At 39.5% G+C, this 19,278-nt stretch overlaps 1 protein-coding gene across 1 annotated transcript in view; it reads left to right on the top strand.

Moving 5' to 3' along the window:
- Window positions 1-10,880, top strand: part of Helz (Helicase with zinc finger) — a 159,727-nt gene extending 148,847 nt beyond the window's left edge. Inside the window, exon 13 of the mRNA XM_065229423.1 lies at window positions 1,074-10,880. Coding sequence (XP_065085495.1) covers window positions 1,074-4,559 — 3,486 coding nt within the window. The 3' untranslated portion in view covers window positions 4,560-10,880. The remainder of the gene's footprint in view (window positions 1-1,073) is intronic.
- The last annotated feature ends 8,398 nt before the right edge of the window (window positions 10,881-19,278 follow it).

Here is a 19,278-nt window from a genome sequence, read left to right as displayed (position 1 = left end):
CGATCATGGAGATGGGCCTAGATGTTTTTTCCCTTGATGAAGAAACTGCTGGACAGACTTCATTCTGTTGAGTACGATGAAACAGTCAGTTTGTTTTTGTCAAAGAGAAACAAATAATCAATAATTTATACTTACATCTTGCCACTTTCTTTAAAAAATACCGAACAAAAGCCCATTATTATACTGTCATGACTTCCCTAATAAAAATTGTATGGTTAATTTGCTTAACGACGTGTTCTGGGTATCATCCAAACCATTTGTGGAATAGTTCAATGATTTGGGTTATCGTTCGTTTATGATTATTTTTTATTAGGGTTGCACCGCTCTGAGTGTACGTACAACGCTTTTGTTTACATGTGGACATCTCATAAGCTTTACGTGAAACGCACATAGACTCATTGTTATGTGAAAATCACGTACATTACATTGATTATGTAGGTGTGTTAAACAGGAACTCCCTGTGAAATTCAAGGGACATCACGTACACTCTACGTGAGCAACGTAAAACTGAGAGGAGAGGAAAAAGTGAGAACTTACGTGATTTTTCACGTAACATCAACGTGTAGATTATTTTGAGTGCAAGTCTCGCGTAACATTTGAAAATCTAGCGGCGCCGGTGGTGCAGTGGTAAGCGTGATTGCTTTTCACCCAAAAGGCCTGGGTTCAATCCCAGTCGGCGCCACCGGGATTTTCTGAGGCATAAAATCTATGATCACACCTTCCTTCGCAAGGGAAGTAAAGCCGTTGGTCCCCGGTCCATGAGTTGATGGGTTGAAAGGTAGGGTCCAGGTGTCGGTAGCATTGGTACTCAATGCGGAAAACAAATACATTTGAAAACGGCCAAAAGCTTTTATAACAATTTGTATGTTGTAACAAAAGTAACAACATATATTTCCATAGAATTCTGGATAATATGAAATATGTAACTACGTCCATACACGAAGGAGTTACTGTGTGTTAAACGTCAGGATGATCAATTTCATTGTTAAACTTGTTTGAAAATATGGTTTTATAAAATTCCTACCCACGGATCACAGCACAATTAACATAACCTTTGTTTCATCATTCCGCAGTATTGTCTGATCGACCTGAACATCAATGTGCGTAACTTTCGCCGCCCATCGGTGGAGGATATTCTGAAGCATCGGATCGTAGTTGTAACACTGAACATCTCGATGGAGCTGGCATCGCTCGATCTGCCAAAAGGGCATTTTACTCACATCTTCCTCGATGAAGCTGCGCAAGCAATGGAATGTGAAGCGATCATGCCGCTGGCGCTTGCCACAGAAAAAACTCGCATCGTTCTTGCCGGTGATCACATGCAGATGTCCCCGGAGCTGTTCTCCAACTTTGCCAAAGAGCGAAAGTTGCACATTTCTCTGCTGGAACGACTGTACGACCATTATCCAAATGATTTTCCGTGCAAAATTTTGCTATGCGAAAACTATCGGGCGCACGAAGCAATTATCAAGTTCACATCGGAACTGTTCTACGAGCAAAAGTTGATCGCATCGGGCAAGCAACCACGCCATGAAAAGTTCTATCCGCTGACATTTTTCACGACGAGAGGTGAAGATGTACAGGATAAGAATTCAACGGCTTTTTATAATAATTCAGAGGTCTATGAAGTGGTCGAAAGGGTTTGTGAATTGCGCAAAAAATGGCCGAGCTCGTGGGGAAAAATCAACGATCAAAGCATAGGTATAATGACCCCTTATGCTGATCAGGTTTTCAGAATTCGGTCGGAGTTGAGAAAGCGACGCATGGGAGGTATAAGCGTGGAACGTGTGTTGAACGTTCAGGGAAAGCAGTTCCGTGCAATATTCCTGTCTACAGTAAGAACTAGAAGGACCTGTACGACTAATACCAGCGAAAGTAGTAGTTCATCTGAAGATGTTGACTATGGGTTCTTGAGCAATTCGAAGCTGTTGAATACGGCTATTACTCGGGCACAGAGCCTGGTGGCAGTGGTAGGAGATCCCGTTGCATTATGCTCCATTGGACGATGCAGAAAAGTTTGGGAACGGTTCATAGAGATATGCTATCAAAACAAGAGTTTGTTCGGGATTACTTGGTCCTTGTTGAGATCACAGCTAGACGGAGTAGAATTGAAGAAAACGTATGTACTGAATCCATTAGCACCTGAATTTATACCTCGGGCGCTGCAAGCTGAGGCATATCTTCGAGAGCAAGCAGCTAACGTCACCGGGCAGTTTCACCAACAACCGTCACATCACGTTCAGCATCCCAGTAACTATCATCATCAAGTGAACCAGAACTTTTCAAGTGGGCATAGTGGTGCTACTCCAAGCAGTAGTATGGTGCGACAGATTGTTCCGCAACAACCAATGCAACAGCCGCAACCTCCGTTCATCGGTCATGGACCAGCTGCTCACGCAGCACATCCACCTATTCCACCTCAAACACAGCAACAGTTTCCTTATCAAAATCCTATGTTCTTTTACCAACAACAACAACAACAACAGCAGCAGCAACAACAACAACAACAACAACAACCACCACCACCACCACCACAGCAACAGCCAATACGTGGACCACCACCTCATCCCAATGCCCTCGGGCCGCCAGTTCCCCCAAATATTCCTCAAGGGCCAGCTGCATTTCAGCCAAACAGTGCAGCAAATCTATGGAGTGCCCCTGGAACAGCTGGCCATTTTCCGATGGTACCTTCACCCGGTGGGCGCAACACTCCACCCGGTTGGCGTCTGCCACAGAAAAATCCTGCTCAACCAATTCGTCCGCAGTTAGCTCAACATCAGCACATGCAATTGACAGCAAGTGGAAGACCTCTTATTCAACCGCCTCTGAGAAGTCCTGTATCACAACAGCAACCAATACCTGCTGTTCCACAGATGCCTTACCTCCAGCAACCACAAAACAAAACCCTGCAAAACTTTGCTCCATTTGCCCATCATCAGCCTCATCCTCCGACCCTAGGGCACCATCAGCAGCAACAGCAGCAGCCACCTCAACAGCAACCACCACAACAACAACAACAACAACAACAACCGCATCAACTTCACCACATTCGTCAAATCCTTGGAGGTCCCATAAGTCCTAGTTCCTACCAACAACAACAGCAACAACAACAGCAGCAGCAATCACATCAATCATCTCTTTTCACTCAGCAAGATCCATATCTGTCGAATCTATCCAATGACCTGATGGCAACAATTACAGCAAGGGCCTCCCAAATGCAAATACCGCCCACACATCCTCAGCAGACGATGCTACATCAGCAGAATCAGAAAATGAATGCACTTCGGTTGGATGACCGTCACGCGATCGATAAGGATATTCAATTCCTTCAAAATGTACATTTCCCAGAAAAGTATGGACAAACATCTCAAACCTTGCAGCAGCAACAACAACAACAACAGCAACAACAACAGCAACAGCAGCAGCAGCAGCAACAGCAGCAGCAACAACAGCAGCAGCAACATCAACAACAACAACATCAACAGCAACATCAGCCTCATTCCAATACAGCTGCCAGTACAGATTTTAATCACTTACTGCCGCCGAATATGAGTTTCCTGGATGTTGCTCTGCAGACGAAAGAGTTCCAGTACCTTTGGTTCATCAAGCTTGTCGAAACTCAAGGTCTCGAAGCTGCCAACAAGTTCACCGATATCCTGCGGCAGGTTCCAACCCTGGCATCTACTACAGCTCATCACCAGCAAACACAAAAGAAGCTTAATGCGTTGGTACCATCCCAAGCGGATCTGTTCCTAGACAACTTGTTAAATCCGAACAAGGACGTGCTGACACCGACTAACAACCAGCAACCTGCAATTCTGCATCAATCCCAAAACACCTCCATTTCCAATGGGAATGCTCTTATGGGAGGACAGGGCAGTGGCAAAAACTTGCTCGAGAACGTTGACCTGTTTGGAAACCTTTCGTCGCCGCTCCCGAGTGAACTTCCCTTAATCGGATCGAATTCTTCTGCATCCTCGCAACAATCGGTACCGCTGTATCGTCGTCAGGCTGGTCAAAATTATCAGAACAGTACAGCTTCTTCGTCTAACGCTCAGTCAATAGCGTCCTCTACATCGGATCTGTTGGATAACCATCTACAGCAGACTCTTTTCGAGGCACTGGATAATAAACTACATCCGAACAATGGTGGGATGATGTTTGGAGGCCAGAATCAATCACAGTACGGTACCGGTGATCAAACGAATGGATTTCAAGGATTCCCTTCGGTACACAATATAGCCGCAGGACTAATGCAGCAGCAGCACAATCTAAACAGCCGTGAATTTTGGCATCAATTGCAACAGCAACAGCAGCACCATTTGCACGAGAATCGCAGTTCTTCGGTAAACAGCACGGTCGAAGAGCTGCTAAACCGTCAAAATCAAACATATGCTAGCGTGCTTAGTCAGGCTGGCAACAAGCAGCACTCAGGTGGATCGAAAGACGGTAACGGTGGAAGCGATGGCGGCGCCGGATCAGGTAATGGCGGTGTTCCATTTGCCGCACTGAGAGACTTGGGTCGGAAGAGCAATGGTTTTTATAACTACTTTCAGTAGGCTAACCGCGCGCGGATGAAGGATGAATGGACGAGGTAAGTGATATTTTCGGCGAGAGGGTTATGGTAGCGATTTAATGATTCTCTATTAAACATTAACTAGACGATTTAGTGAAGCGACGTGGTGATAGGCGAAGGAGTAATGTAGAAAAACACAACAATGATTATTGAAATGGGAGGTAATCATCAAAATCAAGACTGGAGTAAAAACCAGACAAGTCTGGTAGTATTGGATTACAAATTTCACTTAGTTTTATCATTTTGAGTTAGGATTAAATTACTAAGTAAGCAAAAAATTTAAACTTGTATACTACTGAGCAATTGCATAATTCATTCGGTTGAACTAGAACAAACAATTTTGTGAAACTTAAAAGTGATTGTCGTAAACATGAACTCCATCGAATGGGTGATTTGTTTTTTTGGATTCTACCCACGCGATGTGTAATAAACATTGCAAATTTTCTTACTTGGCATCTTGTTTATGATGATTTCCTCTAAGTTTCGACTTTTTACAGCGTAACTTTGATCAAAAAAACGGTAAAGTGAAGCAGTAAACGATGAGAGGATCAGAGGACAATTCTTGAATTAGAAAACATATAGAATTGCAAGTTGATAAAGAAAACGTAGAAAAAACTGTTACAAAAAAAATGAAAAAGCAAAACAAAAACCCAAAAAGTTTCGTCTACTTATATTTACATATACACTTATATAACACATTACACTTAATAATTTATAAAAATGCAAAAAAAAAAGATGATAAAATCAACAAAAATCTAATAAACTTATATTGTAATGAAAAAATAAAGATTATTCTATTCTAACACCATTTTTGGTTTCGATATTTAGCAACGCTTTTGTTTGGATTATTTTCTTTTTTTCTATTTTCTATTAGTCAGAAAACAATAAAAGTGTTTGTGTTGTTCCAAATTTCAATTTGTCCGCCATACACACATATGGAAAGCCAAGGGCTTTAGCAATAATGTGATACTTTTGCAATACCTAAAACAATTCAAGCTCTCACACACACGCACATAAATCATCGGTAATAATAATAAACTCGCTGCAATGGACCTGTACCACCAACATTTCAATAGGGTGGAAGTCCTTTTGTAAATAACCGCCGATTCCTCGCGAATGCTTCATACCAGCTGGAAGAAGAAGCATTTCCCTAACCTTTGGTGTGGTTAGACTGCGTGCATGCATTTTCATTTGCTATAAATCAGCGGCTAAGGACAAGATTGATAGAATTCACAAATGGCCGCTATCATGGTTGATTTACAAAGTAAATCAGTCATGATAACGGCCATTTTTGAATTTATCAACCTTGTCCTTAAGGTCATTGTTTGCAAACGCAGTTTTGCCTATATTGAAATGTTGATGAAGATTTTGTTTTAATTTTATCCTGCAAGATCATAATTTTCTGACAACTTTAATTGTAAACTTGCCAAGATTGCGACGATTTAGAATGTTCAAAAGCGTTAGATATTAACCATAAGCTTTGCAAATCTGAAAGAAACACCATTGGCACACAGAAAATTAAGAAGACCTTTCAGAATCCCCCGATTCCAATCAAGACGGATGGAAAATCCGTCTTAATCGAAATAGGGAATAGGCATGATTAAAATTAGAATAGAGTAGGTCTACTATTAAAACACACAGAATCAGTATAGAACAAAATGTACGCTGTATGGCATAGCGCAATTTGGTTTGAAATCATTCAGCTAAGTCCATTCACTTCCGGTGATAGCCAACCATATACTACCCATAATCGTTTATCTTTGTTTGATGTCCTATTCATATGGGACTGTTCTGACAATTATTTGTCTTAATGAATTATGTTCATGAAGTATTTATAGCCGTCAAGAAATTCTTCTACTAAGAACGGTGGAACGCGGGTAGGCCCATCCCTCCAATACTGCCGGTTGCGAGCTACAAAATGCACGAAGTTTGTTCTAGCTCATCACTCTTTCAGCAGGATGTCTACTTGGAAAACCTGAAATCTTCAGGCAATTTTTTTCCCTGAAAAAACCAGGAATTCTCAGCCAGAGAACCTTCGCAGAAATTTTAAAATATTTCATAATATAAACAACATTATCTCCTTGCTAGTTACACTTACTCTTTGAACGAAATAATTTGATAGGATTTTCCAAGTATCTATTGGAATAAGTTCAAGGGAATACAGAGGAAAATATCATTGGATGATTTTTTTATAGGAAAGTGAAATTTAATGATTCCTTTCAAACGAGTTCTGATGAATTCCAAACTCTAGGTGAAACGTAAGGAGAATACAAAGGTAGTTCTGAGTAAAATTCCAAGGGAATCCTGAGTAGGATTCAAAGTCAATTTACAAGAGAACTCTGTGGAGCATTCCAAAGCAATTCCAATTATAATTCAAATAGAGTTCTGACTAAAACCGCAAAGTCATTTTGAATTGACTTCTTTTTTAATAGATTTGTAAGGAGAACTGAAAGTGAATTCTAAGGAGAGCTGCAAGGTACTTGTAAGTAGAATACCAAGAGAAGAAGGAGAATCCAATGGGAATTCTGAAAATTATTCAATCAACATTCTGAGGATGATTCGAAAGTACTTTGAGGAAGATTTGAGGAAAATTTCAAGGAAATTTTCAACGAAGCTTCGAGTTGAATTTCAAAGACTATGGACAATTTCAAGGTTGTTCATGTATTGATGTTTAGAGAACGCCAAGAAGGGATCCTAGGAAATTCTGAGGACCATTTAAAGGAATTCACATTTTTTAAATGTTTCTTTTCAGTAGAGCTGCCGAAGTAGCTTAGTGGAATCGGTTACGGCTATAACGATGTTAGCAGCTTGAGCCTTACGTGTTCTTACTTCCCGGGTTTCAATCCCATTCAGGCAACAGCGGTCTACGTATGAAGGCAATTTAGCTGTATAACGCCACGGTATATAACGGAACACGTGACGACCAAACTTCCATGGTAAACTTTCATACCTAGTTCCAATCCAGCGCTTGCATGCAGCTTTCGTTTCCGGTCCTTCGTAGTGTGTGGCCAAGTCACAGCCGTTTTAGAATTTGTGTTGATATCGGACTCTGACTACATCAACGATGAAGCTCGGTGTTCGAGCTCCAGTTATGTAGCCACTAGACACAAATTATATACCGCAGGCATCGGTTATTGAAAACTTGCACAATTTGAGTGTTAACATGGTTTTATAACACTAGCACCAATTTAACACTTGCCAGAGTTCAAGTAGCCCGAATGCGGCTAGCCCAAACTTAATAATTTTAGGAGATTTTTCCTTCTTTAGAACAAGAGCAGTTCTTCTGGCTTTAAGAGATGAACTACGACTAAAAATCTACATAATAAAGTATTAATAATAGTAGTTCTTTCGGCTTGTACTTTACCGAGGATAAAGATCTAATTTTGAAAATTTTAGATTTAAAAATTGACTCAACTATAGGAAAAAATTAGCGAGTTCTTGCATTTCAAAGTTTGATGAGAAATCAGAATCTAATAGTTTAAAGAGGATTTTTCCTTCTTTTAAACATGGGCAGTCCTTTCGAGAACTTGGTCATATTTCTGGGTTCTAGTTCCAGAAAAAGCCAAGGTCGAAGGAAAGGATCGGGTATCGAAGGCGTTATTGATGAGCTGTTTGTCCGATGAATACCTGGAGATTGTACGGGAAAAAGGTACCACGAAAGAGAGGTGGATGAGCCTGCAAGCAACTTTTGCTAAGAAATCTGTGGTGGACCAGAAGATTATTCAGTAGCAGTTGGCACGATTGCGGGTGACGGAAGGTAAGGACATGAGAAGTAACTTGCTGGAATTCAATGAATTGGTGCGTAAGTTGAGGACTGCTGGAACAACGTTGGCGTGCCCTTTATGACAGCCTTAGAGCCTCCCTTAGCTCAGTCGGTAAAGGCCCAGCTATATAGCGAAAAATGTCTCGACTGTATGATTGTACTTGTGGTACAGGCTTAGAAAGCTCTCAATTAACAATTGCAGAAGTGCTCAAAGAACACTAAGTTGAGGGCGGGCGCAAGCCAAAAGAATAAGAAGATGGCAGACTTAGAGAACGTATCAATAGAAGAGCTGACTATAGACCTGATGGAGCAACATTTGCTAGGTGAAGAGTCACAAATGTGGAAAACATGAGCATATGATGAAGGATTTTTTTTTTTGCTTTATTAGAGAGACTTTCAGCCTTTAGCTGGTTCGTCTCTTATCAAGAAGGATTGTAACGAGCAAACCCGTGAAGATGTTGAGGATGATGTTGAAACGAGAAAGTCAGTGAGTTTCAAGGCGTTGTTGACATTGATACACGGTGAGACCCACCGCAATGAGAGTTCAGCTAGGCCATCGAGCTTACTGTGCATATCAGAGCACCGATGCTAATAGAGCAATATCATCAGCCAAATCAAAGTCGTTGAGATACTCCATGATGATAGGCTTCCAGAGCAGCCCACGATTCTTTATACAGCCAATTGCACCTAGCATGATCTCATCGATTGCGATGAGGAACAGTAGTGGTGATAGAATACATCCTTGTCTCACACCCGCGGTTACCCGGGTAGGGTTGAACAAGGCTCCCTATGCAGATCTCTTTACGTGAAATCCTCGTACTACGCTCCGATGAGGTTCTTAGTTTGACGATTTTATCTGAGTTGGGGTCAGCTTTGAGCATCTCTCAAGCAACGTTTCAGCTGGTCAGTAGAGCCGGAAAACAACTGAACAGTCGCTTCCTTCACAGAAATCCTTGGGTTCAGCCTTGATCCGCTCAGGCGTTGTTAGATATCGTTCTTCTTTCTGGTGTTCTTGAAGTACTTCCACAATTCCGAAAGATTTCCTCAACCTGACCGGGAATCGAACCCTGCCGGCTTGCTAATACCGTGTATTTGCTGACTAGTGTCTATGAGGCCCCTGAGATATCGTAGAGGAGTCGTAAATCGCCAGCTGTTGAGGCTTTCTCCCCCTTTGTCAGTCAGGCCAGGTTTCATCGATGCATGATCCACTCTTTCCTCTGAGTGCGCAGCTCACTTAGGTTGTTCTCACTTGTTTTGATTAAGGCATTCTTAATGACTGTCCACTGCTCTTTGGCACCGCCACCTTCCAGAACATCCGTTGCTCGGGCCTCAAGTTCTTCAGCGTTTATTCAGGACATCAAAAGCTCCGTCTCCATTGTGGTCGATTTGATTTTCGGTATGTCTGTCAAGGGATAATTACGATCACCATCCCAAGCAGCACATTTCCGTCACTAAAAGCTGCAGCAACTTGATTGTGACCGAAATAAGTTGCATAGGAGTTGCTTCAACGGTTTTGCGACAAGTGTGCTACTAGGAATGTTGTTAGTGCCACAAAACTCTACCAACAGCTCACCGTTCCGTTGTGAGAGTCGATCTTTGCATTGAAGCCGCCAGTGTCGCAACCAATTTAACCAATAAGCCAGCTACTTTGTCTATAAGCTGCATATGACTTAAATGCTAATATGGAGGATATAAACGTTATATTAGTCGTTTATCAACCAATCAAAAGGCCAAGAAGTGTGCTTTTGGCCATCAAGTTCCTTAAGTAGTTTTTTATCGGCTACGTACTAAAAAGTGTAAAAATCCTCTCTAAACATGCAAGTTTATCGATCTAAGATAGCAATTTCTCCAAATAGCTGTTTTGTTCTGAATTCCTGTCTTCTGCAATGTTTGCATCAAACAGCGCTGTGCCATACGTACTGGAACAAAAAAAAACTAAAAAACGCTCACACACATGTTTTGGCATAAATTATACACGACAGAAAACCATACTTTTCTTACACTTCATCGCGGATGATTTAATTTCAACTCGGAACATAAACCTTAAAAAGACGATCTGATCGTCACAAAAAAGATACCCCTGATTAAATTTACATCCTAACTAACTTACGTCATTTATGATTAGCCTTATCCAGTGTCGAGTTTTTTTTTATCAATTTATAATTATCATGATTACTATTATTTTATTAGTTAGCGGTAAACGATTGTGAAAGAAGCTCTCATTTTTTTATAATAAATTCATAACTAATATAATGATTATTGGAATAAAAATAAAACAAAAATGCAAAAAAAAAACAAAAAATGAAAAATCCCAAAAAATTTGAATGTAAACATTATAGACATTATTGCTAATCGTTTTGCTTGTCCCATTGCTGTTTCATGAGAGGGTAAAATTGTCCGACTTCAGCGGCCGGCTGTTACGCTTCATGGCACAGTATCGAGATGGGCAAAAATGGTGATTATACGTAGACTTTAACATGTATTAATATTTATATTGTGACAGAAAACAAAACAAACAAAAAGCAAAAAAAAAATATAAAATCAAAAAACCGAAAAAACTATTATTGATGAACCTTAGCGATTAATGTATAACTGTATATGTATAAAATAAATCTAAAAACAATATTACACGAAAACTGAAAGAAAAAAAAGAATAGAAGCAAAGCATATATTTAAAAGAAGAACCCTACATGAAAAAAATATTAATGTACTTTTTACTAGAACAATAGTGAAAGAAAAACACAATTGAAAAGAAGGCACATGAATCGACATAACGGTATCTATCAAAGTAGTACAGAATACCTTGTAAAAAACAAACCCGGATTCAGATACTAAAAAAAACTAGACCTAATCAATTTAAATTTGAAAACCCCACTTTCGGAACCATTTTTCCCTCTGGGTTATTAAGCGTAAATGTGATGTTACTTCAAACGATCTCTATCTATTCGATTAGAGCAACAACCTGAAACAAAATATTGAGTGTTGCAATAGATGGCGCTAATGAAAAAAAAAAACGAGATGTAGTTTGCAGGATATAGAAAAATAATGATTTTTATGAAAGTTTTTTTTTCTATGGTGTTTATTTGGGAGGTTAAATTGTTTCTATGAGCTAAACGGAGCCGAGGGACTATTTTTTGCTGTAAATTGAGGGGGATTGAGATCTTTATTCTTCTTTTCTTTTTCTGCATCACTCCGTATTGCGCCACATCAGCCCAATGTTTCTGCCGTGGTTGGCACTAGGTCAGGTTCGGCTTCGCTTCGGTCTCCGGCGTTCGTTTTCAGCACGTCTTCATGCAGCACCTCTATACCTTTTTATGTTTCCTAGCTGTTGCGGTCCAACTATGCACCTCCAGCGTACGTACTGCTATCCAAGGAGCTGCCATCGCTCTATCCTTTGTCCTAACCTTGCTTTTTATCGTCCTGTTTTTTCTGTTGTTTTTCAAGCTGCCGCTGCTGCTTTCAGGTCTTCCGCTTGGGGCAGTATTTCATCCGGTGCCCCTCCACCTTACATAGGAAGCATTTATCTTTATATTCTCAGCATAAAATATAACTTCTTTTCGATTGAGGAGATTAAACGACAAAGGAATCTCCTTTTCCACATCCGTGTATAGCACCTCGCACGCATGTGTGCATGTCGATGCCTAACTTAGCAGGGAATTTCTCCCGGATGACACGTTTCACTTTTCCGAATTTTGATGAGATGGAAGTAAATGGGATCGAAAAAAAACGTTGTGCTCAGATAACGAAGCTATTCCAGATGATATAGAGTAACCGATATATTTTTTCAAAATTATAGAACCCAATTTGTCCGGGTAATAGTCCAAAATGCAATCATGGGGTAAAATGGGCCGCAAGGCTATACATCAGTTTCTCATTCCTAATTATGGGACCAGGCTTGATGGAGCCTCGCTCGCGAGTTTGAAATGAGCCGAGCGTAGCATTTTTCTGAGGAGTAGAATGCCTTCTGGCAAATAATTTCACTGAGCTTGTGAGCGAAGGGGGATAAAATGAAAGTGAGATTTGCTGCCATTCATGTTCATGTTTTCAATCACACGCTCTTACTCTCACTCTGGGTGAACTCTAAACTTCTTGCGTCGAACAAAAAAGTCATCCGGTGTCTCGAAAAGCGCACCTCACGTCAAATCATCCTCTCGCTGAAGTTCACTCTCCCTCTCTCTCAAGGAGTTTCTGTTTATTTCTTCCATATTCCTGCCGCCACTCACTCGAGGTGAGGGCTGGCTAAACTCGCAGTATGGTCAATGTGACCAATTATCCATTCCAAGTCTATAGGAATCCTATTCATGAAAATCCATAGAGTATTCAGGCAAAATATGCTTCTTCAACTAAAAAATATTTTATTCAGACTTTGATCCGCACAAATTGTTTGTTGGGAGGTTTCCAGTCCGGAAAAAATATGGCTTATGGAAAAAAATAAAAATTACGAAGTTACGACACTCCAAAGATGACTAAAAATGTCCCTATGCTAGTTATTTTGGCTATCCCCTGTACTTACTTGTAGATAGCTGATTCAAATATTATTCATCGTGGTCAGTGCTGTAAATTCTCAAAATCTATGTATGTTTTCCTTTGTTCGGGACATAAATCCACTGCGACCTGTTATTTGATCTATTGCGGTATATCTCTCGGTCTTTAGTTCAGTGCATGTCGTATTACTTCATCACTATTGAGAAATGATGAAGTATTCGTTTTTGATACAGTTGTCATTCTTGCATTTATAGCAAGGAATCGATTCTTCGATCGCGCTCTTTATACCCTTCGGAACACCCTTCAAAGGTGCGCCCTTTTGTCAGTCAAAAACGGATGCCTTAGCAACAAAATCAAGCAAGAACATCGATAATGTCCATGCATCATCCTAGTCTTAACCACTTCAAACTAGGAAACAACGAATAGAAGATTACGGATCACATAGATGAAGACTAACTAACTCATTTTTTCCTTGTTTCAAGATCATCCTTGTTGTCACTACCAACAAGGCATAAAAAGTAAGTCCTGTTCCCCTAGTTTGAAGTGGACTCGACTTCGGTGGTAGATCTTAATGCCAGTAACGAACCACGAAAAGGTAATCTACCAGGCGTCATAAGGGTTAATGTTCTTCAAACTGTACAGGCTTTATAGACAAGTGTCTTACAGAGGTATTTTACGACAAGTTCAGTAGACCTGTCGAGAGGTAAAAGGGACTTACCTTGATATCTTGCGGCACGAGAGAACTAATGAAGCCAGTTGGTTTGGAGCAAGTTCAGAGGTCTAAACAAGACAACATGATTTATAAAATCATTAACCAAGATGAATCGTAACTTTTTACCTACCCTCATCCATGATGCTCGAGGAAGTTCATAGGAGTTCTCAGCTTACAATAGAGCGGGTATCACGCCAACAATTTTCTTCACTCTCCCCTAATTGACCTGCATTTGGACGTGGCGGCGCTGGTATGTCAAAGAAATACATGAGATCACCAAAATTGGCGCATTGATGATAAAATGCACATCCTAGGCACCTTCTATTGGATCTTTTTGTAATTACAGCTGACCTTTGCAATTACTTAGTAACAACCAATCATACTCATGCGATGTGAGACATACGAAGTTAGGGCTCCTCATTTCGGTAATGTCTCTGTCCACTTTGTCAGTAATTTTTAAGAAGGAACAGTGGGTTGAATTTTGTTGCGAACCTAATATAAAATTATTCTGAGGTTTTATCTTAACTATGCTGACTATGTCTGACTATCTTGAAAAACCTGTCATTCTCAGGAAATTTTATCATTCCTGGAAATCTCATTTCCAATGACATTGAAGGAACTATGAAAACTCCTCAAAATTAATGATTTTAAAAGTTTGCTGCATGATATGCATTTGCTTAAAATTGTTCTAAAGAACAAATTTCACAGAGCTTTCATTTGTTTCTAGTAATGTCCTGTATTTGTACAGAACTTCTGAAAATATAAATACAAACTAAACTAAAAATGCGTTGGTAATAAATAAAGAAGGTATTCAAAGCTAGTCTAATCAATGGCATGCTGATACACATAACACATTTTTCAAAGATGATTAAAGCTTCACAAATTACTCGGCAAGGTTATAATTTTATTTCTTGCTGCTCTTGACGCTTTTGATTTTGATCGGGTAACGAAACTTTGTACCGACTGACAAAATCGGAAAATCCATTATCTGTGGAAACGGTGCCAAATTGAAGTTTAACAGTGTGTCAACTGAGTGTCTAATGCTAATTACTATAACTTGAAATAATCCCGGATTTTTGTTTTGTTTAGTTGACTGCAAGCTTGAGCAATCCTTAAGGAGTTTGATTAGCGGTCTGAACATAATATTCAAAGAGATTTAGTGTTTTATACTTGTGACCTGTGACCATTTGAAGGTGGAATGCGATTGCGCTTTGTACGTATGAAATCCAGGGGGAAAACTTTCGATGTTCTGTTTATTAAACTATTCAACGTGTTTAACACTTCATGTCACTTATTGTTTCAACATTTGGTTCAACTGAAATTTACCTATCATAAATCTCGTGCTCTACTATTAATGGCTTTTAAGAGATGACAAGGATACTTAGTAAATTTCAGGTCAGTATACTTTGGTGATAAGATCGTTTACTTCAGACTGTATCAGTATACGTTGTTTTTCTTTCACGCAGTTCAGAATTTAAAATGAGATCATTCAGATAATTTACGCCTTATTAGTAGCATAGCCGCGGCGTGAAGTGGAACAAGATCAAACCAAAATCAATAGGTACTTCTGCAGCCGTTAATCATGGTGTTGGTGTTGTGACGTAAAAATTGTAATGCAAAAAGAAACAACAAGCTATATCACTTCAACTGATTTAATGCATTAATTATCAAATCACCATAAAATTCCAGAAGACTGGCTATTCTGCCAAACGGACAAAAAAACAGTAGCACTTCGTTTGAGCAAAGGTATAACCGTCGCATAGAAAATTGGAACTCTCTTTCGAGGTTGACAGTCTTCTTGATATGTTGTCTTTGATAAAATTGAAACACGTTGTTCGGTTATTCAAACATAGGCAGTATTAAACAACAAGGATAAGATCGCGAGATGTTACATAACTTCGGAAACATCAGTTCCTTTCTTTTTTGGATCGATTTCTAACTCATATTTAGCATACTTTCTATTTAAGCATGGTCCTTAAAACTTCTACACTCATTCGAGAGCACCTAGATATTTAAAAAAAAGTAATGATTTGAAAGGTTCAATTTTAGATAACTCTTATTCTCAAGTAACCAGTGCATCAAAACTTAATTTGATAATGTCGGCGTAGAGCGGTTCTTCTATATATGGCCCTTGTTTAATACAAAATTGGGTTAGGTCTCTACATAAAAAAGTGCCGAAATTGGAGTAGTTAGCAGATAAAATTAATACTAATGCCTCACAAGCAACCGTGTCTTGAGTATTGAGCAGCAAAGTATACTTATGAAAATAACAACACCGCATGTTGAAACATACAAAATGATCAAACAAAAATGCACCTAGCAATTCTCGCGATCTTGTCTTTCAATATTTTCAATTTTACGACAGAAAATCTACTGAAACAAATTCAACAAGTCAACAGAAAAGAATAAAAACTCGCAATATTTGTTTTAACACACAAAGTTTCTGTAGACACTTTACCACAGAAAAACTCATTCAAAAAGTTTTTGTGTAGTCTTTATAATTACTGCTATTGATAAATTATTTTATTACACGTAATAAGCATAATCACCCACATGTAAAATTAAAAAGAAAGAATCCGGAATCACATTTAGAAAAAAAAATATATACAACTATCACAAATCATTGATGAACGTGTAGAATGTTTCATTACATGTAATAATATCACAGATTTTGTTTAGTTGTTGTTGTGATTTGTGAATGTAAGTAAATGCAAGTTCTAATTTCACACGTGCTAAAAACTGAGATTTTTAAAGTCAATGTTGTAAAATTTGTCTCGAACTTCGTTTATTAAATCATTGTCTGGATACTGGAAACTGGAACACGATGACACATGGTGAGTAAAATTTGAAAATTCATTGTTTTAAGCAGCAATGAGCGGAAATTGATACACATGAATGATCGCCCGTGGATACTAGGGTAGAACCATAGAGGTAACTCTAAGACTAGAAGGTCCCGAAGAAACGTGCTCAACTTTTTGGCTCAGCTCTGGTACTCTCTTCGGTCCCAAGCTAATCGATTCACCCCTCGAAACATAGAAAAATCCAATAACCCCTCATTTTATCTGTCAAACTTTCATAGCGAATCAAAACAAACATTGTGTACTACTAGAATTTCGACTAGAATGGTGTACGTTAATCGTTTGCTTGGGACCAATAGGCTAGTCAAGTAGTGAGCCAATTTAAAATCGTTAGTTTTGTATTGATTGTTGGTAGAACGCTATTTCGTCGATTTAAAGATTTGAACTCCAAAACTCCCAGCGACGCCGGTGAGGTAGTGGTAAACGTGATTATCTCTCACCCCAGTAGGCCTGGGTTCAATTCCAGTCGGCGCCGCCGGGATGTTCTGAGGCATAACATCTCTGATCACGCCTTCCTTCGGGGAAGTAGAGCCGATGGGTCGATAGGTAGGGTCCAGGTGTGGGAGCTGCCTTCCTGGCGTCGGTAGCATTGGTACTCAGCACGGAAAATAATATCGACGGAAAACAAATCAAGGAAAAAAATAAAAATACTCTAAAACACTCCTAAAATCTCGATTAACACGAAGCTTACCGCTTCCGCCGAACAAATTACGTTTGATTGTCATAAAATATTTGAAAAATAATATCCATCCTTGTCGATGCGTATATCAATTTTGGATGGTGGGAAAGTCTCACGTTAGCGAAACAATTTACGAAAAATCTTTCTTCATCCCTTCCATCTACTCGCATCGCTCTTCAACTTTTTGCAGGAAATCTTTAAAATCTTCATCAATCTTCTTTCTATCTACTAAGTGTGCGTGCATCTCACAACAGCAAAGCGAAATAATAAGTCGGGTTAAAAAAAACCGCAAAAAGCAGACCTTTCAACTTTGTCTTTTGTCCAACTGTTTAGCATGAATTTGTATTTCACGAAAATATTATCAAGAATCTCAGAAAAAAAAACTGCTTCATTTAGATGTTTTATCAACCATATTCTGTATCCCGTTCGAAATGGATTTCCCAATCAAACAAAATTTTGTGTATGGGAAATCCGTTTCGAACGGGTTCCAATATTTTTTGAAAAATTAAAACGTGCATAGTCAAAATTATTTTCACGGCAATGAGCTTTGCGATAAATAGATTAAAAGATGTTAACTACCAAACACCCCTAAAATCTCGATTTTAAATTCTAAGTAGAGTTCCAAAGGAATTCAGAGAAGAGTTCCAACTAAATGCTGAAGAGAGCTTTAAGCAATTTCTGACAGTGTATTTTCAAGGCATTTTTTAGGAGAATTTCAGCAGAAACGCAGTGGACTCTGCCCGCGAACAGTTGGTTTTATTCCGCTGTCGCAGATTTCGTCTGTTTTCCGCATATTTTGACGTAGGACTACGTCTTTAGTTTCGATACTGGGGATCACATAAAAAAAAATCAAAATTCAGTACATGTAACGAAAAATCCCAAACACGGACGTAACGATCGAGCGCAAATCGAACACGCGACACATTGTGTATGCTCACATGAGTGAGCTCACCGCTCGGTTGACTGCTCACCATTTCACCAATGAATGGAAGGGAGGAGAAAAGCAACGGTAATAAAAACGCTTGCCAAATCGTTTTCTTCGTCATTTATTTTCGAGCAAAGGACGGATAAGCGTCGGACACGACGTATGAGTGAAACAACACGCATCGCACCAATGCGAAAACGACGAAATCACCCACAGCATGACTGGGCCGCCATCATCCGGTCGGCATCGACTTGCACTGGTGTGAAAGAATCAAGTAGCGCTAGTTGTTCTTTCACAACAATCCAATTCAATGCTGGTCGGAGCACGTCTTGGTCTGGTGTGAATGCTGCCATATACTTGCAACTAGGAACGCTCTGACGAAAAATACTCCAAAAGGGAGGGGCCTAATTAGTTATTCTGCAAGTATAAAACAGACTGTAATTAAGTGAACATGATCAGTTGCAATTCCATTTGCGGTGGGGACAGTCGTCACACCTAATTTGAAAGACCCAGAAAGTGGACGCGGACATCGGAATGAGAAGCATTACCAACGGTAACGACATCCTTCGAATGTTACACAGCTGAGTTTGACTAAAATGATCACCTACGTAATGCTGCTGCCAGGAAAGCCAACTGAGCACACTGTATCTAGAGATACCCAGGTACACCAGTTTGTTCACTTCTATCCAAAATGGCAGCTTCATTTACGACGGACATGGTCACCACAAATTTTGTAGGACCCTGTAGGACGCGGACATTGGAGGCTCTCTGAGTAGCATCACCATCTTTCGGACGTTCCACCGCAGTCGTTCCGTTAGGCTGACTATAACATTGATCACCTGCAAAATTCAACCGCTGTGCAATGGTGTAAGCACACCATCCCGAAACCCGAGCAAAGTCTGAGATTAAATTGAAATCTAAATTTGATGTTGTGATTTCGCTGATAATGATTACTCAGGTTGCTGTCGTTTTGGTCATTTTAACGGTTAAAATATCAAAATTGAGAGCAGTCAAATCTTCCTGTGACATCACATTGAAAACTATTTCTGCTATCAGTGAGAGCAAACTGAAAACTATATTTGATATCCATTTTTCCTGTTGATAACAAAACAAGTATTCAATTTGATGTTATGGCTAAGGCAATGAAAACCCGCAACAACATATTTTTGAAGAGCAAATGTACAACAAAATGAAAACAAAATTAGGTATCAAATTTGTCAATTGCGTAAACTGAAATCAAATTATGATTTCAGTTTGATGTTGATATCAAAACTTGATTT

Source organism: Ochlerotatus camptorhynchus, unplaced genomic scaffold (assembly GCF_037179485.1).
Source record: "Ochlerotatus camptorhynchus isolate MF236.1 unplaced genomic scaffold, CSIRO-AGI_Acam_v1.1 ptg000025l, whole genome shotgun sequence".
NCBI lineage: Eukaryota > Metazoa > Arthropoda > Insecta > Diptera > Culicidae > Ochlerotatus > Ochlerotatus camptorhynchus.
This window is presented reverse-complemented; position numbering and strand designations above follow the sequence as displayed.